This window comes from Lycorma delicatula, chromosome 3 (assembly GCF_047948215.1).
Source record: "Lycorma delicatula isolate Av1 chromosome 3, ASM4794821v1, whole genome shotgun sequence".
Classification (NCBI taxonomy): Eukaryota; Metazoa; Arthropoda; class Insecta; order Hemiptera; family Fulgoridae; genus Lycorma; species Lycorma delicatula.
In genome coordinates, this window is record NC_134457.1 from 223,188,890 (window position 1) to 223,209,521 (window position 20,632).

Here is a 20,632-nt window from a genome sequence, read left to right on the forward strand (position 1 = left end):
TAGAAGGAAAAGACCATATTATAAAAACTAAAAACACTATCTTTGCTGCCACAGTTGAGTAGCTTTTTATTATTGTTGCAGAAAAATACCATTTACGTACACCAACAAGCGGGGGAGTGTCAGACTCACATAGGTTCGACTAGGTGTTATTATTTAGAGCGTATGTATGCCCGCACTTTACCAATTAAAACTCCTAATTCACCGTTTCTCCCCATCTGAGGACAGATCAGCAATTAAGCAGAGCACGACCGCAAGGGTGTGAGCTCAGGGGGGTGTCAATAGTCCCCGTGCCTCATCACTATCGCCCATCTGCACGAGCACAGACAAATGACAGCTCTGCAGAAGGCTCTCTCATCACCCTTTCACTCTCCGGTCCAGTTCTTCACCGGTCTCAGGACTTTTTCTGTCGTGTCAGTTTATGACCCGGTCTCAGTTTTTCTTCTTGCATGCCCCTAACCCCCGGGAGGGGGAACCAAACCCAACTATGTCGTTTCCAGAACCCCACCCCGCCAGCGGCCGGGAATGTCTTATATTACTCCACTAGCTCCTTAAGCTTCTTGACGTATCCCTTTCTTTCCGCTGCAGCACCTTGTACACAAAACTGGACACACCTCAAATTTATTCACTCCAGTACAGTCATGTATCCAGCGGATACATGAGAAAAATACGTATTCCGCCGTACCTCTATCACCACAGTATTGACATTCTGGGCTCTTATTAAATATTAATTAATATAATTTAATATATTATTAAATATTAATTTATCGATTAAATTTTTGAAATTTTTTAGCGTATAGTTATATTTTATAATTCTTTAATAAAGCGTGCCTCTTTATTCTACTAAAGAACAAGCTATAAAAAGAGAGCCTTCTGAAGCATATTAAGAATTAGAAAATAGGTAAATTTTTCATCAGACTAAATATTAATGATATTACTCCCTGATGACAATAAAGTACTCGTATTTTTAATTTATTGATTCGTCTTTTGAGTAATAAATTAAAAAAAAAGTAATTTAACAATTAAGGAGTTCAATATAGTTTACAATTATTCAATTTTCCTTCTAAGTGTTAGCAAGATTTAGCCTGCCTCCGAAAACTGTTTTCTTCATGATAGACGCTATAGTTTAACTCGATGTATTCATTCAACCGAGAAAACAATTGTAATAACAAACTACCCTTTTTTCTTTCTTGTCGTCTAGCTAAGCTGTTCTGTTTTTATAAAAATTGTTTATGACATAATTATACTGTTAATTTATTTTTACATTTGCTTGATAAAATTACAGTAAATAATTGTGTTATTTATTTCTTTAGATGTAGGTTATTATATATACAAATTTTTATGATTGCTATGTTAAGATTTTTTCTTTCTTTTATGTAGGGATTTGTTAAATGCCTACCGTTAAATTTTTTTATATCAGCTGCCGACCACTTACTGAAAGATTACAGGTCATTCGCTAGTGGATTCCCTGATCTTACTTTGTGGAATCCTGTTCCTAATGATTATAAGGTAAGCAGCTTTTTCTTTAAATTATAATGATAATCATTTTATATATATATATACACACAAGTTTTGTTTTAGTTAATATTGTTAATTCGTTAATAACTTTATGTGATTCATTATAAAAATAAGTTTTATGATCCCAAGGTAAGTCCCTGATTGTAGTTACTATCCATTCCATTCCGTTTTTGGTAGTCTTTTCACTATTTTAATTTTCCATTTGTCATTCATTGGTGTTACTTTATAGAACTGTTTCTTTTTCATGTAAAACATAATGACAGAAAAAAATTATATTTACCTAATTAGTTAAAACTATGTTTTTAATTGAATATTAATTTTTTAGAAGTTGTATGAAGAGAGATCACTGCAGAAATAGTAAATCAATTTAAAATAAAAACAACACAAAAATAATTAATGGAAGAAATTAATATTAATAAATATTTCAAGTTTTATCTGCGTATTAAGCTCTATTTTCTTATTTTAAAGTTTATCAGTTTGTTTAACGTTAATAAATAAATTAAGCAGATCTAGATTCTTACTTTTCAATACGCATGAATAATTTTATACTATGAAAATATATTAATTATATCACTAATGTTGCAAAGATTATTTTTTAAATGTGCAATTTACATCCATTATAATTTTATTAATCTTCTTATGACATCAACCTCTGAGATCATTAATCATATTGCCAGTAAACTACATCAAGCAATTGCATGTTGTACAATCGACTTACCTTAGCGTTAATATTTACCTATTATATGTTCTAGAAACTATATGTAAAACATTACTACCGAATCAAAATAGGATTTTTGACTTTTAAGTTTTGAGATGTGTACTCCCTTCTTTTAAGGTAATTTTTGGCCAGTGGCTGGGTTCATTTTCAATTCGAATGAGCTCTTCTGATTATCATTGTCTTCGATAACCCTCCAGAAGATTTTGGCTGACAGTTGGAATTGTTTGCAATGCAGATTTTCTAATTCTAATTAGAATAAACAAAACTGCCCGGAATAGAAAATCGGCTGGTTTAATTTGATGTCCCTCAAGTTTTCTTATCAGGTGTTTTTGTTGTAACAATTTTCTGTGCTTCAAAATAACAGAATTTTTTTTCCTGGATTATATATATTTTAAAAGTGGAGCGATTCTGTGATCTTGAAAAATGTTGCTCATTTCATTTCATGATCGTTACACGGTTGGTTATCATAAGTTTTGTGTCTGCATAAAGATATATAATTTCTGTTATATAACATGCAGCAAAATAAAAATGATTGAATCATTGGCATTAGAATTTTCTCATCGGTGTTAGTAAATAAGCACTTGCATCATCATGATGAATCTCCAGCATGAATCATGTTTAGTAATGTAGCCTTATATTAAAAAGTCAGAAGTCATGAGAAGGTAAGAAAGAGTGAAACTTTTCCATTTCTTCTCGTGTTCAAAGTATTGAAATGCAATAATCTTCTTAATTAAATAATTTTATATCGGCTGCCGACTACTTACTGAAAGATTGCAGGTCATTCTCTAGTTGATTCCTTGATCTTACTTTGTGGAATCCAGTTCAAAGATTAAAAAGAACTAGAGGCTTTTGCAAACTTTCCATTCCATCTATTTACCTTGACAAAAGGCAGGAAATTCATTCATAAGTGAGCCGATTGACTGGCAGTAGTGATCAACCAGCCTACTGTTTAGTTGAAGCTTGAAGCGGGGGTCAAAATGCTGCACTGGTATACTCAACTCATTTTCACCCCGTTGTGCCAGGCTTCCTCAAATGCTAGGATCTCCCTTAAACCTCTCCCGGTCATTATTTCAACTATCTGTGCAGTGGTAAATCATGATTAAGGTTATAGTTGTGCACCAATAAGTTAGGATCTGTAAAATTATATGGATGTACCAGTCAACAGCTTGACATAACCTATTTTTCACCTATGCCTCCATCATCTAAATTTTCGCCATTATGCTAGAATCAATGTAGTCAGCAACATTACAAAAACTAAAAGAAGAGTCACTATCGCTTAAAAGCACTAAATCTTCAATATCACTGTCGAAAACAGGATTGGCACTTGTAGAAGCCATTTTGACATACAATATTAATCAACAATATTAATCAAAAAGTTTCAAAGCAAAATACAGCTTTTCATGTTCAAATCAGACAGTTAAAAATACTGTACTCTGTTGAAAATTAAAAACAATATTGGTTTGAATAGTATTATAAAGATTAAGTTCATAAAAATAAAAATAGATAGCAGCAATCGGCTCGTGTAGCTGATGTTTGACTTCATGTGCTTTGACTAGGAGGCCAGCATAAAGCGCTCTGCAGTCTTGTGTGTCATGACTGGGAGACGGTTAACAATAACACAAGTTCCACACATGACAAACACAGTGGAGTTGAATGTGTAAATGTTTTGACTCTACTTAACTTCTATTGACCATGTAACATCCACAATGGACTATTTACCAGACCTCTGTTAGCTTGAGGGTTATATACAAGACACAAAGCTATTGTCTTCTCCCTTAACATGTAGATTGTGGAGACGGAGTTAATCTGGATGTAGACATGGATTGACAAATGGAACTGATGCAACATATATTGACATGGGAGGTTAGAATTAAAAAGAAAAGTGTATTTAGTTTTTTTTAAGCTGTTTATGTAATATGTTTAAAGCTCTATGTAAGAACTTCTTTCATCGTAGGTAGTTTTCAGAACATTTTATGTATTTGTATTACTAAATTTATTTTAATTAATTAAAATCTTTTTATTATTCCGATTAAAAATAACTTTTCTTATTATTAAGAGACAAATATGCCAGTTAAATTAAAAAAAAAAATCCATTAGATGTCTCAGTTTTATTACATTGTGACTTTAAACAGTAAACTGGTATCTTGTAATCAGTGAAAACTGTTTGCTAAAGCTCTAATTAAGTACAATATGCAATTCCATAATGTGAATGCTACTCATGATATTTTTTGGACATTTTTTCCTAAGTCTGGTTTTTTACTTTGTTTTCTTTTCCTGCTCAGCAATTTGTTGAATATGTGTAAAATAAACTTTTTTATTGTTATTTATAACAATTTATTAAATTTATTTTATATATAAGATTAATGGTGAAATTTTACCTATCATATCTGATGTATATCTTAATTTACATGCACAACTAATGTGTGTACTTTAGTTTATGTATTTTGTGTATAATATTTAAATTAAGGATCTGGAGATTTGAATTTGATATTTTAATGTTTGTTATAATTTTTTTTTAGCGACTATTTTTCTTTTTGCATGCAAGTACATTATTTTACGTATATTTTTTTGCTTTTTCTAGTTAATTTTTGTTGAAGTTAAAGGGCCAAATGACACATTGTCAAATAAACAGAAGTTATGGCTGCAGAACATAAACAAATTTGGGGCTGATGCTTCTATTTGTTATGTACAAGGTAAATTTATATTTGTAGACTATTATTTTAGTATAATAATTGCTTCAGTGAAACGAATGAAATGTCATATCCTAATGAAATAAATGGTTTTTCATGCAACTGTAAAATAATTAAGCGCCTCAAATATTTCTGTTTTCATTTGTGATTTTTTTTGTTTTTTCAACTTAATTTTTTTTTTGGAGGTTTTCAAATGATGACTATATTACAAGGGCAAGTCAAAAAGTAAAGTGAAATTAAAAAAATCAATATATTTAATTGAGCTTACATAAATGATACATGCATTATTTTTCAACATTAATCCCCTCCTACTTCTATGCAGTTAGTCCATATTTTAACGAGCTTTTGAATTCTTTCATTGAAGAACGTTTTCGGCCTGGTGTGCACAAAAATTTTTCACCACTTCTGTGGCCTCTTCATCAGATTGATAATGTTTCCCTAGAGATGAAAATCGCTTAGAGCCAGGTCTGGACTGTATGGTCCGAGCCAGGTGGTCCAGCAGCTCAAAACTGAGATCTTGAAGGTAAAGGACTGTTTTATTGGCTGATGAGGTCGAGCGTTATCTTTAAGCAAAATCACGTCTATAGAAAGTTTACCGCGTCTTTTGGATTTGATTTTTTGCTTCAGTAAACGCAGTAGCTCACATTAGTTGTGACTGTTTACTGATTGACCTTCAGTTGTGAAGAAAACCACAAGTGAAACTTCCTTATCCCAGAGTATCGTCATCGTCACCTTTTCCTGCAGACATCTGAGTTTTGAACTTTTCTGTTGTGAGAGATGAGGGATGTTTCCACACTAAACTTTTTCACTTATTCTCAGGTAAAAAGCGATAGACCTGTCTCATCTACGGTTATTATTCGCTTAAAAAATGAGTCTCCTTCATCTTTGTAACATTTCAAAAGCTTCTTTTCAAATGATTTTCTTTGTTGATGCTGGTCAATTTATGTGGAACTCAGTGAGCACAGAGTTTTTGAAAGTTTAAAGAATCATGGATGATTGAAAATGATGAGCCGTGGCTTACATTCAACTCATTTGTTTAACCTCTTCAATATTGTCGTCTATCTTTGAAGTGGAAGGCCTACCTTGCCGCTGTTCCATCACAGAGAGAAATCCTACCATTTTTAAAGCGGTCAATTCATTTGTAGTTCATATCTTGCTTCTACTTTCTCCATATTGCTACTGCATTCGACGAATAATATCTGCTGATTTCACCCCTTCTGAACAGAGGAAACGTAACACTGCTCGCATTTCTTTGTTGGTGCAATCAGACAAAGCAGCAATCATTTTAAACAGACTTTTAAATACAATCTGTAATAGCTAACGATGAAACAATACAATAATGAGAATAGTAATTCTCATAACTAAGTCGTGACCATTTTTAGCCCGTGATTTATACAAGATACAAGTCAGCCCCAAAAACTTAGCCATTGTCAAGACTACAACAATTTCATGGCAGTCGTATAGAGAAAGTTAAGAATAATGTGATTTTCTATTGCCTTCTTCACTGAGACAAACATTCAGTCGCATGTTAGTATGGCAAGCCCAAAAAATGCAGGGAGTGCTCAGCTAAGCAAGTGCACCTTTACTCTGTGTACCACACTGACTGGTTATGTAGTGAACGCTATTTTTCTTGGAGAAACCATCTGTAATTTCTTTTACTTAAGCTGCTTTATATCTATCACAGCCACAAGAAAGTCTGTACAGACAATGTAAAGCAACAAATTAATTTATCCCTGTTTTTATGAAATAATGCATTATTTTCATTATCTATTTTTACCGTAGGATAAATTATGCCGATCCTAAATTTATCTTTATTATAGATAAATCTGTTGCGGTATGTGAAAGCAATAAAAAGAAAATTTACTGAATCGATGATATATTTTTAATTATTATCTTTTTTCATTTTCTGAACATCGAGGGTGAGCTGAAAAGATTTGCTTCCAAATAAAAATTAATAGGAAAAGATATTTTAATGGAATAAAAAGGAAATATATATCAATCCTTTATTGTTTAAAGCCTCGTAATTTTGTTTCTACTAAATCACCACATACTGCAACATATTTTTACCGATGTCAAACTAGTTTTTGAAATTGTGTTTTGGTTTTGAAACAGTTTCCTCATTGCTGGACTTTACTTTTTCATCACGACTGAAGCGCTGTCCATTTAAATATAATTTTAGTTTTGAAAATTGATGAAATCTGACTAGGCGACAGATCTGGGCCACACAGTGGATATGAGATTACTGAAAAATCCAGGTGTTGACATTCATCTCTTATCTTCGCGCTTGTGTAAGCCTGAACTTTTCAATTTCTATTCCAGTGCATTTGATTCTTTCTTCTCTTTAATGCAAAAGATTTCAATGAAATGTTCAGAATTTATTGGTTTTTTTAGTTTTTTTTTCAAGAAAATAAGCAAGAACAAAATGCTAAGAATTCCACAAGAGTCAAAATTGTCTTTCCAACAGAAATTTGAGTGAATACTTTTGACTGAAGTGATACTTTGTGAAGACATTCCATTCTTTTTGTTCTTGGGATCATAATGATGGACCCAAATTTCATCACTTGTAATGATCATTAAGAACTCCTCATCTTCTTCAAAACATTTCCGGAGTTTCTCAAAAATGCATTGTTTGATGCACTGATTTTCATGGATTAGTTGTTTGAAATTAACTTGATAAAACTGATCACTAGCAATCACAGGCCTTCCACTTTTTATTTGTCACTCATACAATCTGCTTGATCTACTTTCCATTTTTGAAGCGCCTTACTCAGCACTTCAAACTGGTATACTGTACTCACATCATCAGACTGATCACTAAACACTTTGTATTCATCTGTGAATTTCAGTTGGATAAACTTGTTCTGCAATTAGAAATTTAGTAATTAATTCATCCTCTGAAATAATACCGTACGATGGTTCCATAGGCTAAACAGAAAAAGAAAGTAAATCTGGGTGGTATGGGGGTAGTCGTAACACTTATGTTCGTTTTCCTTGGCAGGTTCATCAAACATAGGCACTTCGTATATTTCTTTGTTCCTTTTAATTATTTCATGTAGTTAAGATTTCATCATAGTAGATAAAAATGGAATACAATTATGTAACCGGTCCTCCATTTCTTGTTTTCTGTATTAGATGTGGGTAATTTTTCTTACACTGTTCTGTGATAAGATGTGTTGTCTAGAATTATTATGAAATAGTCGGGAAGATTTTTCATTAATTTTTCTTCAACCCATTTTTAAGTAATTATTTGCACGCATAGTTGTAGTTGCCAATTGTTGCACTTTCTGTTCAGGTTAATATCAAGGTATACAATTGGCCTGTTTTCAGTTCTGGATTTTTTGATTGTGTTTATTTACTGTATTCATATAATCCTAATGTCGTGATGTTCAATAACAAATCTATTGTTTTCAGTTTTTCCAACAAGAAGCCCTGAGAAGCCTAAGAAGAGGCTTCTTTTACTTCCTGAACATCTTATTGAATCTTTCAGACATACCAGCAGTTTTGATATGGTGGGCAACTGTTTTTTCTTTGAGATGAAATTCGTTTTTGCTCCTTCTCACTATGCACATGATGAAATCATCTAAACCTGTTACTGGTTTGTTGCGGATTTTATATTTTCTTTACGTACTGAAAAAAATAAAAGCCTCTGATGGGTTTTCTTATAACTTTTTTAGTAACTTCTTTTTCTGTTTTTTTACTCCTTGAACTTGTGATGATATTTTACAAGTAGCTGCGGTTTTTTCTTTTCACTTTTGAAATGGAGTAATATGCTTGACATCATTTCCCAAATTTCCAAATTTAATTGCTTCTTCTTTCATGAATTTGTACATATTATTGCTTAACAATCGAGCTTCCAACTTAAATTTTTCACAAGTCACACCATATCAAAGTTCATTCATCCAGCTTGCCGCTACAGATCAAATAGAAATTTAACCTATACTATATACTAAATTTAACCTACACTATTATGAATCAAGATATGTAAAACACGGCACTAGCGAAACCCTCTCAAGATGAACAAAAATGACAACATTATTATTATGCAAAGCTTTCTACATTAACCTTTTCAGATCATTTAGTCTTGGAACTGGTTATGTATGGTGTCCGTTTTAAAATGCTATTACAAAATCATTTTTTATTGCATCTAAGTCAGTTATTTTGTTTTATATTCACAAAGGAATCAATTTTATTACACAGTTTTAACAATGTTAATACGATGTAAAATGTTTTATTTAGACTAGAAAGAATATGACCATTTTTTTCTCAGAAATGTGCGTGTGTGTGTGTGTGTGACTTGTGTATTATAATTGCTATGACGATTATGAATTTATTTATTATTTACAAAAATAGCTTATCTTAGTAGCAACAGGTTGATGTATTGAAACACATAATAAATTATGATATATGGCACATATAGAAAAAAAGGAATTTGTCATCATAAATATGTCACTTTTCTAGAGGTCTATAAATATCTTTTCTGACAAATGATATCGGTAAACATGTAACACATAACGATTCGTAATGAATAACACTATACAGTAAAAATTGTTTTTTGTCAATCTGAATACCTTTTTCAGTGGTGGGGATTTTATAAAACGTACTTTTCTGAATCTACTTTCGCTTATACTAACATATGTTACTAATCTGTGATTTATGACACCGGTTTTTCATCATATTTTGCCCAATTTTCAACCGATTTGCTTGAAATTATCATTTTTAAAATCGGCAAACAATGTTTCATAAACACAAAGGAAAAAAATTCGCTAATAAAAAACGCGGTAGAAATGTGCAAAAAAAAATTTTTCCATTGAATTATCATAATTTTTGTATCGTTTCAATTTTTTTTTGTTACAGGCATAAAAAGTATCCATTCGTAACGTTTTTTTTTTGTCAGAATCTGTTAAATCTCTGTAATATACTGTAATTTTTTGAAATTTTTTTCACAAGAAGGTAGCATAAGACTATAAGGGGAGGCAATCAGATACCAATATATTTTCGCGGAGCGCTAATCAAGCACGGATCATTGTGATGGGAGAAGGTTAATGTATTTCATAAATAGAATAAATATAATACTTGTTTTTATTTTGTATATGATACTTGCTATCGATGTGTCTTTACCATTAGTCAGCTAATTAGAATGATTCATTTATTACAATAACTCATACTTACAAAATGTTTTTATTAAAAGGAAGTGTTGACGTCACATTTATCAATTTTGTCAACATGTGCATCATTTGTAATGTTTAATTGCTGGGCTGTAGATTATCATAATTTAGATTAGAAATACCTGTAACATTTTCAAATAGGTAATTACAAATGAAAAAGTTGAGAATAATTTTATTTTAATTGCAATTAATATTATTAAATTATACTTAACCTTGAATTGGGGTATCAGTTTCTTTGTTGAATAAGATTTACTTTTAATGTAAGTTGTAAAATGATTCAGATTGAATCATAAATAGATTGAGTTTTCTGTTTTGTAAATACCGATACAAGAAATGTTTGTAGAATTGTTGATATACAGCACATTAGTTGCTTGACTACATGCTTCCGATTTCATGCCTCCTATTATACTGTATATTCTTGATTTTTTCACAGATACTGCTACAGGATATCCAGTTAAACCAACCAGAAGTTCTGGAAGTTCTAAGAAGAGAAAGATGGCTGTGGATGATTCACAAAACTTTTGAAAAGTAATTAAATAAGCAAGTTTTTATTTCTGCTTGCTAATTAATTCCGTAGTGGTATTTCATATGTAGTAGGCATAATTTCCCTTTTTTTCTTTTTAACTTAAAAACATATTTTTTCATGAAATGAAAAAAAATAGTATACTCTTATATGCGTTTTATATGTATATATGCTTCTTTTTTTTTAATTTTAAAAATATTACAGATTTTCTTCTTATTTTTCTACTTATGGAAACAGTTTTCTAAAAAAAAGTAATGCGATTTAAATAAACGGTTTTCTTTCTTTTAATTTGATTTAAGCTATTAAGATCAAGTAAGTACTATTGAATACTTTTACCAGTCACATCATTAAAAGGTACTAATATTATTTTGTTGATTTTTTAAAATTAATGTTTACTATTAAGTTTATATTTGTAAAACTGTGATGTTGAATTTATAAATTTTTATAGAATAGTGACGGATTTAGTCATTTTATTGTCTAATAAAATTTTATTTAAAAAAATATATAACTTTATAGATATTTAAATATTTATGTGTTTGTAATCTCTAATAACATAAATAAATAGATGATGTAATAAAAAATTATATAGGTATCCCAGGAGGAAGTGTTCAAACTTTATCATTGATTCAACATGCAAAAACAAAAAAGAGATGTACTTTAACAAATGTCTTATCTATTCTTTATCTGTTTTGTCTTGTACATCTGTGTAGATTTTTTCTGCTTAAAAATTATAACTCAAGAATCGGGTTAGTTAATAATACTTGCTTTATATATTATTTACTTAATTAGTGGCAACTTTATACCTCCAAATTTTAAATCTTAAATCATTATTATTGTTGCAGTTTAAGTTCTATAAAATTTTGATTTATGAAGTAAAATTTTAACTGTTTTATTGCACGTGAAGTAGCATGCCATTAGTTTGAGTGCAAGTTACGGCGGAAAGCATTAGTATAGGTATAAATTCAGAAAAAAATTATTTTTGAGCATATTTTCACTTTCTTCAGTTAAAATTAACCTTATACTTAGAACAAATTTATTGTAATAGGTCATAATTAGTCTTAATAGAACTTTTTCATTATTACATAGTAATTATTATTAATAAAATAAACAAGAATATTTTTTATGTTTACATAAAATATAATCTTGTATTAAGTGTAAATTTTGCATGCATTTCATCTCTAGAAGTGATTCCTTATCAGTGTCAAACAAAAACAGTTTTATTTATCTCTTATCCTAAATTTACAGGAAACTAATTTCCACTTGTTTAATAATATCAGGTCACTTATACAGGTCTAATAAAATTAGGATTAATGTAATTATCATAGTTTCTAATCTACTTTAAATAAAATAATAGTGTTCAGTTTAGTTTCATTCAATAGTTTTACTATTTTTTTTTTCCGCAATCTAGTACAAAATTACGTTATTAGAAAGATATTGGGGAATTAAAATTATAGATGTTTACTTGTAACAATACAAGCTATCATGTTGCAATATTGAATAAATTTGCATTTTCATACTCACAGTTCTGTTGATATTCTTTTCACACTAGCACTATGCTCTTGTGGTTCCCAACTGGACTTCATGCAGCCTAATCTCTCAAACGGTCTGTGTACAATTGCAGCGAGAACATCATGTTTCAATGATGAATTTCTTCTCAAGCTTTCAGGAAAAGATACCATTTCTTTCAAAATATAAAAAATACTTTATAGGGTTGGTCCCAGTGTGGGGGACCAACCATCTTGTGATAGGTGGAGAAGCACTGGAATTCTTTTTGTGGTAATTATTTACAAGTATTAAGCCTGGATATTCTTATTTAACAAGTTGAGACCCAAGAGTGTTATTCATAATTTTGTTTACTATGCTTAAAACAGCAAATTTTAAGTAGTTGAATTACTTTAAATCTTCTTAGGCCTAGACCAATTACTTAGCACATTTATTCCTGAAAACACTCATTGGACTCTTAAATCATGAGAGATTACTTCCACAAGAGTCAGTAAATCAAATTCACATGTTCAGTGCTCTTGTGGGACTGATTAATCCCATGCTTTCTTGGCAAACAATAGATTCCAAACATGTGTATATTATATGTAGATTAAGAATTATACATGTAAAAATATTAAAACAAACAAACATTTTGATAATCATTTTACTGTACTTAAAATTAGTTAAAAAATCAAGTCAGTATATCTAAACATTATTTTTGCAAACAACATAACAGTATTCATTTACATACTTATAAAACCACGCCTATATATTAAAAAAATATTCTTACGAAAAATGAAAGTTAAACCAGTGCTTGATATAATTACAAATCCGATATTTTAAAACTCCAAAATGAGAATACTACTAAAATATAATCTCAATGAAAACTATGTTTGTTATTTTGAAATGTGCTTCAAGAAAACACGACAGGCAATAATTTTTTATCAGACACTGAACATTTTAGGACAGGCTTTAGGCATTTAGCTACAGTTGCTGCTTAGATTTCAATTTCAACTACTAATTTTCGATAGCATGTAAGACATCTACCCCATTTTGCTTGAATAAGAACATGATTGTTCTCAACCGTGGCAGGAACAATAGCTAGCTTATATATCAAAAACTTCATTACACTTCCTTGAAATCAATAATGGGGATTTTATTACCGGTAACCATTTGAAATAATGAAAAAGCATTTGTAGCAACATATGATAAAATAAGATGAAAGGCAATCTTGCAATACCATTTTAGGCTTCGTTTAACAGGAGATGAATGTAAAGACATGTGATTGCTTCAGTTAATGAAAGAAGAATTGCTGTTGTAATCGGTGACTGTGTTTGGTTTTATAACTGTACCTCTGCACTGTTCAACAACTGATGTACTAGTGTCATATTTTCTGGTGATCATGAGAAGATCATGCTTACCTTTGCATTTGAGTCTTGATTGTTTGTTTAGCATAAATTTCTCCTTTCATCAATTTTATATGAAATCTTCTTGGTGTCCCTTTACTGTTAGCATGAAGGTTACCGACTACATGTATATCGTGTAGTATTGTATCATCAGTTGTAAAGCTACCTTTACTGTTACATTATTTTCTTGTGTCTTTTCTGTAACCGCATATATTTTATACCGAACAGTATAAAAGTCTTTTACACACAACTTGAAAATTTTTATACCTCATCGGTGTCTTTTATTTCTTATTTTTTAAATTGTCTGAGTATTAGGCAACCAAGAAATGGTACCATAGATTCATCGATATACAGATCTTTCTCAGGAATGTAGCATTGCTGGAAGTTTTCAACAAGTAGTCTACAAGACATTGTATTTTATGTAACTTTCCTCCTTTCTGAATCTTTTCATTATAACCACGATCAAATGTGGACAATATTGTTTCTAACCTATTTTGAGTCATTGTTGATGCAGTTTTGGTTATAAAATATTTGTCTTTACATCAGTAATGTCATATTGATGGCATCTGAACAATTCCTATAAAAATAAAAAAATGCCAAAAAAAAAAAATTTCATTTCATTTATGATTACTGTCATTGCACGTAATGTTGTTACAGTTCATAAATGTACGGATATACTGTGGTTTTTATACCCCATTTCAGTATCATACATTACTACGGAAATGGAAAATATAATATATACCCTAACTAATGCTTAACAAATGATTAAACATTTAGTTGTGTTCTATGTTATTCAAATTAAATGTAAAAAAAATAAAATAAATGCTTGAACCAATATTAATTTAATCTACTCCATTATAATATCCTAGAATAGTGAAGATGTAGATAAAATCTAATGTCCTAATGAATGATTAATAATAATTGAATGCATTGTTTTGTTGTACTATGCTCTGCAGGAGTCCTCAACAGGAAATAGATAAAATGCTGTTATCTGGCCGGACTCTTTTCATCGTCTATTGTCAAATTAGTGGAAAAAATAAAAATATCAGTTAAATAAACAATAAAATAAAAATATCTTTTAAACTTTTATTCAAAATCCATTGACTTGGTATTATGTTGATCCCATCCTAATTTAATATTCACTATTACTAAAGGAAATATATCTTTCATGACCGGTGTTAACTACTAGTAGACCACTTAATTATTCAAAATGATAAATTAAATAAATTATTAACTTTCAGCTTGTATTGAAAACATCTGAAACTAAGCCCATGCTATCCTAATTAATATTTTTCAACTATCCTAATTAATATTTTTCAACATTATTAGGTTTTTTTTTTGCGCACGCAAGCAGGAACATTAAGTGCAATTTTGCCACGCTTCATAAAAAATGAATTTTTATAAAAATTTAATATTTAGGTAGGTTGAAACATGAGGTTTATCATATTGTCCTTAACGAGATCTGTTATATCTCTCTTGCAATGTAGAACATGCCTCATTTTTATGTCTGTTTGAGGTGAACCAGCACAATGATGGTGGCCATGCGATTCCCCCAAACCCTTCCCAGACACACATGTGTCTGGAAGCTTCCTCCAAACACTAGGGCCCCCACAGCAGGCAAATTCCTGTTAGACCAAAGGCTGTAGCACCGAAAGGACTTCAGAGGACGAACTGGGAATATTGCCGGAAGTACAAAGCACATACATGCTTAGTCTGTCCATATCAGCCCCGGTCAATTATTTCTCATGGTCTAAAGGACCAGAACACAAATACGAAATTCGTCCATAAATAAAATAAAATCTATAACCACCACTAAACAAATAATAACCCGCCAAAAAGAATAGAAAGACACAGCAGCAAGGGACATTTGTCTAGGTTCTGCAGTTAGTAGAAAGAAAACAAACTCCCGCTATCCTTGCTTTCCGTTTTGTTCCGATCAGTATCAACCCAATTCTTTAATAGAAATTTACACAACCCTTTTGAATGCTGTTGAGCTGTATATAAATTGGTTTGTTCTATTAAAAAACTTGAAATTTCATTATTAATCATAAAATTATAAAAATCATATGGTTTACCGTTGGCTAAAGAATCAAATAAATCTGGATTAATTTCTACTTAAATTACCAGAATTATGCGGAATAGTTTTTAATGCATACATCAACAACCATGTCATCATTGTCATCTGCAGCTTGATGACCATTAGGGATATTAACGTCATCCTGTGCATCACCAGATTAGAGGTTCCCAAACATTTTTGTCCCGTAGACTACTTGCTGATTTTTTCTGTTTTTTTTGGACCCTTTCCTAGCGATCATTTCTAAACCAGTCAGGTAATGTAAGATTTATACTCGAGTGTTCCAAAACAGAGTGAAACCAAGGGTAAAGTTTCATTCAAGTCGTTCCAAAACATTCAGGTGAAAGCAAAATATATGGAAATGTCACGTGACAATTGCAAAATTTACCTGACAGTGTGAAAATTTACCTAACAGTCACATGACATGTGTGAAATTTACTTGACAGGGTGAAACTTTACACTGGCTGAGTGGTTTTAGAATGCTACTCTAATATTGTGTTTTACAGCTGACGGAGCTACTCACTGTGGTAGGGTTTACTGTAGAGTGGAAAATTTAAAAATATAAAAGCATGTTAAGTTTTTATTCATATACCTTTATTAATTAAAACTGCACAAAATGCAAATCTAGTAACATTCTTACATAAAATAAGTACACAAAAATTCAATGCTTTTAATGGGAGAGATGAACCTGATGCTTTAATAGCAATTTTTTAATATTTGGCTTCAATTTTCCTTGGTCATTGATTTTTAATCTGTTTCTTTTTTGCTAAAATGCCTTTCCACAAGTTATGAAGATGGAAATGCTATCAAAAACTTTCTTGCGATAGTCCATAACGCAGGATAAGTAACAGGTATATCTATCTGAAGCCAGATTTACTGATAACCTTTTCTAAACTGTACCTAAGTTCTTCATTAGTTCTTATTCGAATCAGTTCTTGTAATGTGACATCTGATTCTTCAACGTTCCACTATGGCATTTCCACAGTCAAAACATCATCAAACCTGGCTTTAAAGTCTATGTGAAGGGCATTTAAATGTTGAACTTAGGCTGAAATGTAATCATTCTGGCGGTTTTTGACAAATTTGGAAACGGAAAATTCCTGCTGTTCAATGTTTTGCTTCATTAGGTTAATTCTGATAAGAAAAGCTGCAATAACGGACTTGGTTTTTATTAAATTTATTTGTCACCTTGTAAATAAATGAAGATTAACCTCATTAAATTTGGTAAAAAAAAATCTGTTAAATAAGCAATGTCTGGTTTCCAAACCTGCAATGATGGACATTGTTTTTATTAAATTTACTTGTCACCTTGTAAAGCAAGTTAACCTCATTAAATTTAGTAAACAAATCTGTTAAGTAAGCATTGTCTGGTTTCCATTTGATTAAATTTTCTTTTAAAATGGGATCTTTTGCAACCAAAAAATCTGAAACATTCTCAAAAAGTCTTGTGAAACATAACCTTTTTAACAGCCAGCATAGTTCAGTGTGAAGGAGTAATCAATGAATGTTCTCATTATTTTCTTCACACAACTGTGCAAATAACCTAGAATTCAATGCATTGTTCTGAATTTTGTTTACTGCATTTAGGATGAATTGAGGAGATTGATGCAATCTCCCATTCACATTTTTAGCAACTAAATGTTGATGGATGATGCAGTGAATTGTAAACACCCCAGATATATTTTGTTTTGGGGCATTATTTTACCGGGTTAGTATTTGCTAAATAAAGTTACTCTGCAAAATTTACCTTATACAAAAGTGTTAAAAAAAAAAAATTGAAATCCCACATTGCGTTTACAATAAAATCTTAATCCGTTCAAAAGCAAAATGTTACTTCTTGTTGTATCTGAAATTGGGTTATACTCATATACTCATTATAATGCAAAATATTATATTGGTTTTTAAAGAGAGATGCTTCATTCGCCACTTTATTGTTATTTTTGGATGCGTTGCTTTAAACTTTAGAAATTACATGGGATTGTAAACAACATTGGCGTCTATGCAATCAGAGTACTACAAAAAGAAAATAAAAAAAAAAATTTTACTTTTCTCAAAGTTCAAAGAAGATGACTTTAATCCACTTTAATTTGTGTGTACCTGTTTATATTATTGAAAATATTTGCTTATCGCCTTTCTTCTCAAAATTCAGAAAACAAATGCAGTGTTTGTTTCTGACTCTTTTATTTTTAATTGACAAATAAACAAGTCCATGCAAAAGCACAAGTGGTACAAGTCTGCGCTATCCTTGCAAAGCTCTGGTACATGTCTGGACAAGCATTGCTACTGCGCATATGCACACAATTCATATTGCTACCAGTATGAAATATGCAAGTTTTTATAAGTTACAAGTACTGTGACCACAAAGCATATTGATATATAATATAACCTAATTGATATATAATTATGTAAAATCTGTGTTAGGTGCATTACGGCATTTACAGAATGCCTAAATTTTGGTAATAATTTGCTTAAATGGGATCCAATCTCATGGACTTCTATTTACATCTCGTGCATCCCCAATTTTTTTTTATTTCATTGACATAGACCCCTTGCAGGTCGAAATCGATCCTGGTAGTCCATATAAACCACTTTGGGAATCTGTGACCTAGATCAACAACCATGTCATTACCTTCAATGAGGTCATCTGTAGATGATTGTGATTAGGCCTGTCACTCTGTAATTTATCCATGTGAGAAAAAAGGTAGTATCTGAAGACTGAGAACATGCATCTTGGTCAAATCCTGAATCCCTATCTGAATCGTTTACACTTTATTTCATACCTGAATTTATTGAACAAGCTGGAAACATATTCACCACTGTCATTATTATTATATTATTTAACACATTGTTAGAGATGCTAGATGTATTGTCACTACCATCAAGATTGTTGAGCTGCATTTCATCTAATCTGTTTTGTCATTTTTCAGTCACATTAGTTGGAATTTCTTCACAAAAAATACCATCTTCACTACCACAACTGTCATTTAGCCAATGAAGGATTTATTACCCCCACTTATTTTTTTAAAAAAAACTGTTACAGTATATTAGTAAAAATTAAAAAAAAAAACAGTATATTATGAAAAAAAAGCAAAAAAATTGTATCAGACTATAACCTTGGCAGAACTAGCTTCAAGTATAGGTTATGACACCCGCCTTGTTACGAGGTCTGTAATAGATCTATACTAAATGATCTGAGCAGGTATTTTAAGAATTATGGATAGAGAAATGTTCTGTAGACTCTTCTCTGGTGACTTATATATGTTTAATATAGAAGCAGGGTATCAATGAATGTGACAGTAGTTTTTAAGTCAAATGTGTGCTTGGTACTAAACAGTCCCACATTGTCCACCTGACCTGATCGTGTAACACTTATAAGTCCCTCATAGTCATCAAACTGTTAATAAATGTACTAAGCATTCTGATGGACTTAAATAGGTACAAAAGCTTAAGAACAACATTTGTGTCAAAAAAAAACTATTTCAAGCAAATTATAAATAGTTTTAGTTCTTAATTAAAAACAACATTCACTTCACAAAATGATTGGGACAGTTAAGGAGTGGTTATTAAAAAAATACCAATTGATAAAAATCAATTTATTATACGCATCTTTTAGCTACTTTTCGACATAATTTACATCCAAATTAAGGCATTTATTATATCAGTAAATAAGTTTTTAAATACCCTCATCATAAAACTCTGCCTTAAACCAGATAGTAATACCGTTTTTCAGATGAATATTGTCATGAAAAAAGCGATGCCTGAACTCAGCATGCCCCGTCGTTTTTTTTATGTGGTTCTTCTCAATCTTTTCAACATCTTGCAGTAAGTTTCAGCATTAATGGTGCCTCTTTCTCATAAAATCAACCAAGATCACACATTTATGGTCACCAAAACGGTGTTACTAGGCTTAATTAACAGGCGGCATAATTTTATGATGAGGGTATTCAAAAACTTAAGATATGACAAGTACCTTATTGACCACTGTGTTAATAAAACGTAATATTATAAAATATAAACCATCATAACAGAAATTAGAATAAGTTAAACTTACCTTATTAATGTCCAATAACTGGTTTTCATGACATCCTGCATCTTCAGTTGGTATTAAACTCTGTATCTATTACATTAAAATGTATTCTTTTAACGATTAGTCACTTTACTCGAAATTATGTTTTCTATTGTGAAATTTTGAATGATGTTATATGAGTGTACGTGTAATTTTGCCGTCCAGTACTGTAGTCTAGTACTGAATACGCTCATAATATCATTCAAAATTTGACAGTAGAATGCGTAATTTCAAATTAAATGAATATGTTTTATTGTAATAGATGTAGAATTTAATTGAATTGAAGATGCAGGATACCGCAAACCGCAAACCAGTAATTGGAAATTAATATGGTTAGTTTAACTTATCTAATCACTGCGTTTTGGTGGTTTATATTTCATATAATACGTAATATATATAAATATTTTTTTCTCTCATAAGTATTAATGGTAATTGTATTCACATAAATTAGGTGTCATTTCGTTACAAAAAAAAAAGATTGTTAAACATTTTATCTTATAAAACTGTTTTATATAAATGAAAATTACTATTACTGAGGTATTTATTAATAGTTTAGTAATTCAAATAACTGCTATATTGAAATTTTAGAATGTAATATCATCTTTGGTTTTTTTTTAGTTTTTATGAATGGTTTGAGCAAAAAAAAACAAAATTTGTAAAATATGTTTAGATATTCTCATATGTCCAAGTTACCCCTTTAAACGTAACCTTTCTGCATTTTCCATTTTGAAAACTCGTATCATATATACAGTAAATGATATCATACATATATGATATTGTGAATATCATTTGTTTTTAATATATCCAAAACATTCTTGAGTTATGAATTTGTTTTTAAAAAAATAAAACAACAGACAGAGAGAAGAATAACAATGCAAAGTAGGACATTAACTCGTATGAATATTTTTATTTACTTTCATTATGCCTTGGATTTCTGAAGTTTGAGAACTTTCTTCTGGGACGCTATGAATGCATATTTTTATTAAGCAGTTT

The 20,632-nt window shown here is 30.6% G+C and overlaps 1 protein-coding gene across 1 annotated transcript in view; it reads left to right on the forward strand.

The window, feature by feature from the left end:
• Positions 1-10,947, forward strand: part of LOC142322470 (uncharacterized) — a 56,973-nt gene extending 46,026 nt beyond the window's left edge. The window contains exons 11-13 of the mRNA XM_075361587.1: positions 1,378-1,506; positions 4,815-4,926; positions 10,522-10,947. Coding sequence (XP_075217702.1) covers positions 1,378-1,506; positions 4,815-4,926; positions 10,522-10,613 — 333 coding nt within the window. The 3' untranslated portion in view covers positions 10,614-10,947. The remainder of the gene's footprint in view (positions 1-1,377; positions 1,507-4,814; positions 4,927-10,521) is intronic.
• Positions 10,948-20,632: the final 9,685 nt, after the last annotated feature.